Source organism: Pelmatolapia mariae, linkage group LG3_W (genome assembly GCF_036321145.2).
Source record: "Pelmatolapia mariae isolate MD_Pm_ZW linkage group LG3_W, Pm_UMD_F_2, whole genome shotgun sequence".
NCBI lineage: Eukaryota > Metazoa > Chordata > Actinopteri > Cichliformes > Cichlidae > Pelmatolapia > Pelmatolapia mariae.
In genome coordinates, this window is record NC_086229.1 from 15,653,724 (window position 1) to 15,660,327 (window position 6,604).

At 41.6% G+C, this 6,604-nt stretch overlaps 1 protein-coding gene and 1 pseudogene across 1 annotated transcript; one reads left to right on the forward strand and one right to left on the reverse strand.

Moving 5' to 3' along the window:
* Nucleotides 1–271: 271 nt before the first annotated feature.
* Nucleotides 272–1,808, reverse strand: LOC134620908 (nuclear factor 7, brain-like). Its single transcript, XM_063467261.1, has one exon. The coding sequence runs from the start codon at nucleotides 1,643–1,645 to the stop codon at nucleotides 272–274; it is 1,374 nt and encodes a 457-aa protein (XP_063323331.1). The 5' UTR covers nucleotides 1,646–1,808.
* Nucleotides 1,809–5,453: 3,645 nt separating this feature from the next.
* Nucleotides 5,454–6,348, forward strand: LOC135932576 (uncharacterized; annotated as a pseudogene).
* Nucleotides 6,349–6,604: the final 256 nt, after the last annotated feature.

Below are 6,604 nucleotides of genomic sequence, written 5' to 3' on the forward strand. Positions count from 1 at the left end.
GCCAGAGAGATGCATGATAAGTCTTTGACATCCCTCAAACAGTCAAACAGAGGATGTAGAGAAGATGAAACATCCCCAGTAAAGTCGAGGTAATTTGAATATTATCAGAATAGCAATAAAAAGAGACATTATGTTTTTCAAAAAGGAGCCCAAGGGCAACATATGGACAGAACAATGAAGTATTTAATGAGAATATGTGTATCGAATTGTTTCAGATCTAAGATGTCTTTTTTTGTGTGTTTCCCCTTTTTTGAGCAGTGTATAATTATCCTCAAACCATCTGCTCAACTGACAACTTCAACGGCAACACCTTCACTTTACCAAAAGTTTCAATGTATGGAAACATCTTGTGAGTGAAAGTGTGTGTGAAGGTGTTTATGTGTGTGTTAGTATCAGGATCAGAGAACGACAGCTTTCCTCTGTTCCAGTCCAGATTCACTCTGATCCTCTGGAACCTCTTCTCTACTGAGAGAGCAGTTTCTGCTGATTGAGAACCTGCTGAGTATTTACCTTCATAGAATCCTATTCCCCATAATACAGACTGTATGTCTCCCTTCCTCTGCACAGACTCTGCTAACACACCCAGTGCCCACCATGTACTGTCTCCAACTTCAACATCCCAGCTTTGAGTCCCTGAGTTAAAGCCCTCAGAGCCCAGGACAGACCAGAAATAATCAAACCTCTCTGGATTATCAGGAAGCTGCTGCCTCTCTCCTCCTCGTCTCACACTGGTCAGATCTTTAGACAGGATGAGGTTTGGATGAGCAGTTTTTGGGTCCAGAATGAGAGGAGTGTAGGAGACCATGTCCTTCATGTTGTTCCAGATGTTGAAGGTCAGGTTGCCCAGGTGTTTGGCCTGGTCTATCAGAGCTCCTGAGGGCAGGTGTGGATCATCCAGCAGGGGGCAGCGCTGGACTCTTTCCACTGCAGCCTTGTAGTTGTGCAGGAATGAGACGTCTTCAGCTCTCAGCTCCTCCTCTGTGGCTCTGACTGTGTCTGAAAGAGCTGCTATCTCTCTGCTCAGAGCCTCCATCTTCTCCTTCATCATCCCACTCTTCTGCTCCTCTTCCTCCCTCAGTGCAGCCAGCCTGGCCTCCTCTTCCTCTGCTAGAAACTGGTGAAGCTTCTTAAACTGCTCCTTAATCTGCCTCTCTGTGTGTCGGGCCTGGACCTTAATGTGTTCTGCTGTTTGATCAAACTTCACTTGAACTTCTTCACAAACCTTTAACTTCTTCTTTAAGGGCTCCAGAGTTTCCTGAAGTTCCTTCTTGTGTTGTTGTGCAGCTTCATCGATGGGTCTGAATCTGTGATTGGTGTGTTTTTCTGAGTCTCTGCAGACGACACACACTGGCTGCTGATGGTCCAGACAGAAGAGTTTGAGTTTCTCAGAGTGCAGACTGCAGAGAGCCTCTGAAGCTCTCTGATCTAAGAACGACTCACACAGGTTCTTTAAAGCCAGATTTGAAAGTGGTTCATTCTTTGAAGATCTTCTCTTACAAACTGGACACTCGTGTGTTGTTCTCTCTCTCCACCATCTCTTCAGACAGTCTTTACAGAAGCTGTGGCTACATGACAGAAGAACAGGATCTCTGAAGACCTCCTGACAGACCGGACAGCAGAGATCCTCCTCTGATCTGGAAGCCATTGAGTCTGTGAGTGAAGCTGAAAACAGCAGACAGGAAGTACAGTCAGTCCTGGCTCCCCTCCCTCCTCTACTACCTTCACTGAAACTTCCTTTGAGTCGTGTTTTTGCTCAAACTCACATTCAGTGTGTGGAGCGTCAGCAGCTTGAAGCAGCAGTGTTGGAGTTTTCCTCTTTTCTCTCCTGTAGCTGGACTCAATCAGAGGAAGGTGCTAGTTTGGTCCAGCGATAAGTGAGAGTCTCAGAAGAATCAGTGGTGTTATTTCTTGTAACTAAGGTGTGTTTCACTCCAAAGTTCAGACATTAACCTGCCAGAAGTTGTAAAAGTTACTGATAAAGAGCTTTTATCTCATTTCACATGCAGGTCAGAGCATGAAAGCTGTGATTCAGCAGTTTGAGAGAAATTGCTGCTGATATAAAATATTTTTTTTGTGGTTTTACATAATATATAAAAGAGCAGAAAGAAAAGAAATTAGTTTAAAGAGTGCAGCAAAATGCATGTGTTAGTGTGAGTCGGTTCATCTGATCTGGTTGTGTAAAAGTCACTGCATGACACTGAGTGTTACTTTTGTGTTACTGACACTCATCTCTGACTCAGAGAAACGATTTCTCCCCTGTGATGTTCACACAGTGGTGAGTTACATGTGTGTGGAATTTTTACTCTTTTATAGAATTAAAGTTTTGCTTTTCTCTTACTTTCTTTTTTCTGTTATTTCCTAAAAAATCTCTCAAAGAAATAATGAATTCTCCACACGTGTTTGAAGGTTGCATGCAAATATCATGTGATCTAAAAGTCAAATATCTGCTGATGGAGCAAAACAAGGCCAGATGTTCAGCAGCTGTATTGCTGCATGACATCAGCCCACAGCAGCAGAGACCGTGGAGCCAACATGTGAGAAACAAAGCAACACGCTGAACATCTGAACCACAGCAGGAAGTGCGACTCTTTGTAGACCTGTGGACAGGAAACACACAGCAGGTCCTGATCAGTAACAGGGTCCAAATACAAACATGTGTTTATCAGCATCTGTATATATGAGCACACAGAGAGCTCAGCTGGACACACACTTCAGTCCTCCATCAAACACAACACACCTACACACTGTTTCCACCAGCTGCAGCACAGTCCAGTCTTTACAGTCAGGGAGGGCTTTTAATGTGAAAGGCACCACACAGGAAGTTTCAGAGGAACAGAAGAAGAACCAAAGGATGGTCTGTGATGTTAAGGTTAGTGTGATCAGCATCAGCTGGAAACATGAAACATATCAAACATGTGAGGAAGAAGCAGCAGCAGCTCACACGTTTACCACAACCACACACAGTCCTCTGAGAGCAGCGTGGCCTCCATCTTTGAAACACACAAACTCAAACGCACAAACTCACTAATTGATTATTGATTGATTGATTTTCAGAGACAAGTAATTAAAGTTTATTTATTAAGCACTTTTCACAGCGGTCACAAAGCGCTTCAGACAAAAGGCTCAAATAAACATGAACATTAACATTAATTCAATAAGACAGTAAAATAAACAGGTAGTTTTAAAATAAATAAATAATAATTCAATAAAATGTTTGTCATTAGAAAGCCTGTAAAACAGAAACATTTGAACATCTTTTTAAAGAATCCACAGAGTGGACTAAACGTAGTTGTGGAGGCAGACTGTTCCACAGCCTTGGTGCCACAGACTGAAAGGCTCTGTCACACTTAGTCTTTAGTCGTGTACAGGGAACAACTAACACATCATGAGTCCGTGAACGGAGACAACGAGCAGCATATATTTTGTAAGAAGTTGAGATAAATAATCGAGGACGTGATCATTTAGTGTTCTGTGTGTTAAAACAAGAATTTTGAAACAAATCCTGAAATTTATTGGGAGCCAATATAAAGAAGATTAAATAGCAGTAATGTGAGCTCGCTTGTTAGGACATGTTAGTCGTCTGGCTGCAGCATTTTGTATAACTTGGAGGTGAGAACGACATGATGTGTCCAGGCTGGTAAACAGGACATTACAATAATCTAAACACGATGACACAAATGTATGAACAGTTTTTTCCAGTTCAGCCGAGGAGACCATATGTCACAGTTAGAAATGTTCCTGAAATGAAAGAAACAGGAACGAGACAGATTTTATATGTGAGTTGAAGCCCAGAGAAGAATCAAATATTCCACCAAGATTTTGAATGTTGGACTTAAAGTTGATCAAAAAGAAGCAAGAACCAATTTTATATTTGTAGTTCATGAGGAGCTGTGATCACGGTCTCAGTCTTGTTGGTGTTTAACCCTAGAACACTATTGCCGGGTGATTTATACCCGAGAAAATACATTTACATGATTTCTCCCTCCTCCAGCTGTTTGCGTGTCGGGGAGCCTGTGCCTTCACCACGGAAGTCTCAAATGTCCCAGGAATGGGTGGACCAAAGACCAGCTTTCCAGAGTCATTATTTTGTTTTAGGAGGTTTATTTTTCATTTTGTTAGACATGGCACAGTTGAAAGTAAAAGAAGACCACTCTAATTTGTCATGTGTTGTCATATTTTGATATATTTGATTACTTTTCATTGGTTATATTATATCGGGTAAAAATCACCTGGCACTAGTGATCGTGTTACTATTTATAGCGATAGTGTTCTAGGGTTAAGACAAAGTATTTGCTACAGAGTGAATCAGTCCCCTGATTTAAGCAGTGGACTAGGGTGGATAGACTATTGAGCTGAAGAGGCTGAATGTCAATGGCATAGAAATGATAAGAAATGTTATTATAAGACTGAATAATGCCATCCGAGGGGGCGGTGTGGCAGCAATTTTTCACACCAGTCTATTAATCAATGAAAGACCAAGACAGACTTTTAATTCATTTGAAAGCCTGATGCTTAGCCTCGTCCACCCCAGCTGTAAAACTCAGAAACCAGTCTTACTTGTTATCATCTATCGTCCACCTGGGCCTTACACAGAGTTTCTCTCTGATTTCTCAGATTTTTTATCTGATTTAGTGCTCAGCTCAGATAAAATAAATATTGTGGGTGATTTTAACATCCATGTAGATGCTATAAATGACAGCCTCAACATGGCATTTAATCTGTTATTAGACTCAATTTGCTTCTCTGAAAATGTAAAAGAACCCACCCACCACTTTAATCACACTCTAGATGTTAGGTCGACCCAGAGGTTTTGAGTTTGTTATATCATTTATCATTTGTAGTCTCTGGTTTCTTAAGTTCGGTCTGTGTTCTCTAGTTGCTGTCTCCCCTGTCAGCTGTATCCCCTTGTCAAGTTCGCGTCTCTGTGTTATGTTTCCTGTTTTACTTTGAAGGTCCGGGTCTTATGTGAATGTGTCCTGCTTTGCTTCCTTGTCTCGTTAGTTCTGATTTCTCACAGCTGTGTCTCATTCCCCTCGTTACTTCCCAGTGTACTTATCAAAGTAGATGTCTTTCTGAAAGCACTGTAACTAAGTTTAATAATATAATCCACCGACTGTTATCATCTTCAATGCCCTGTACCAACACGGAGCAGAGCAGCTATCTGAACGCTACTCCAACAGAGGTCAATTATCTTGTTAATAATTTTACCTCCTCACTACGTACGACTCTGGATACTGTAGCTCCTGTGAAAACTAAGGCCTCAAATCAGAAGTACCTGACTCTGTGGTATAATTCTCAAACACGTAGCCTAAAGCAGATAACTCGTAAGCTGGAGAGGAAATGGCGTGTCACAAATTTAGAGGATCATCATTTATGGAGAGTCCTCTTCACACACTATGGTCAATTATGGAGTTCCACAGGGTTCAGTGCTAGGACCAATTCTATTTACATTATACATGCTTTCCCTAGGCAGCATCATTAGAAGACATAGCATAAATTTTCACTACTATGCAGATGACACGCAGCTCTATCTATCCATGAAGCCCGGTAACACACACCAATTAGTTAAACTGCAGGAATGTCTTAAAGACATAAAGACCTGGATGTCCGCTAACTTTCTGCTTCTTAATTCAGATAAAACTGAGGTTATTGTACTCGGCCCTGAAAATCTTAGAAATATGGTATCTAAGCAGATTCTTACTCTGGATGGCATTACCTTGGCCTCCAGTAATGCTGTGAGGAACCTTGGAGTCATTTTTGACCAGGATATGTCCTTCAACACATAATAAACAAATATGTAAGACTGCTTTCTTCCATTTGTGCAACATCTCTAAAATTAGAAATATCCTGTCTCAGAGTGATGCTGAAAAACTAGTTCATGCATTTATTACTTCCAGGCTGGACTACTGTAATTCATTATTATCAGGATGTCCAAAAAACACCCTGAAAAGTCTTCAGTTAATCCAAAATGCTGCAGCAAGAGTACTGACAGGGACTAGAAAGAGAGAGCATATTTCTCCTGTTTTGGCTTCTCTTCATTGGCTTCCTGTTAAATCCAGAATTGAATTCAAAATCCTGCTCCTCACTTACAAGGTCTTAAATAATCAGACCCCATCTTATCTTAATGACCTTGTAGTGCCATATCACCCTATTAGAGCACTTCGCTCTCGCTCTGCAGGCCTACTTGTTGTTCCTAGAGTATTTAAAAGTAGAATGGGAGGGAGAGCCTTCAGTTTTCAGGCCCCTCTTCTGTGGAACCAGCTTCCAGTTTGGATTCGGGAGACAGACACTATCTCTACTTTCAAGATTAGGCTCTAAACTTTCCTTTTTGCTAAAACATTTAGTTAGAGCTGGACCAGGTGACCCTGAATCCTCCCTTAGTTATGCTGCAATAGACGTAGGCTGCTGGGGATGCATTGAGTTTTTCCTTTCCAGTGACCTTTCCTGTGTTAATAGACCTCTCTGCATCGTATCATATCTGTTATTAATCTCTGTCTCTCTTCCACAGCATGTCTTTCATCCTGTTTTCCTTCTTCACCCCAATCGCTCGCAGCAGATGGCCGCCCCTCCCTGAGCCTGGTTCTGCTGGAGGTTTCTTCCTGTT

Excerpts from the sequence above, each read along its gene's own strand:
- LOC134620908 (XM_063467261.1), bottom strand. The coding sequence starts at position 1,645 with ATGGCTTCCAGATCAGAGGAGGATCTCTGCTGTCCGGTCTGTCAGGAG.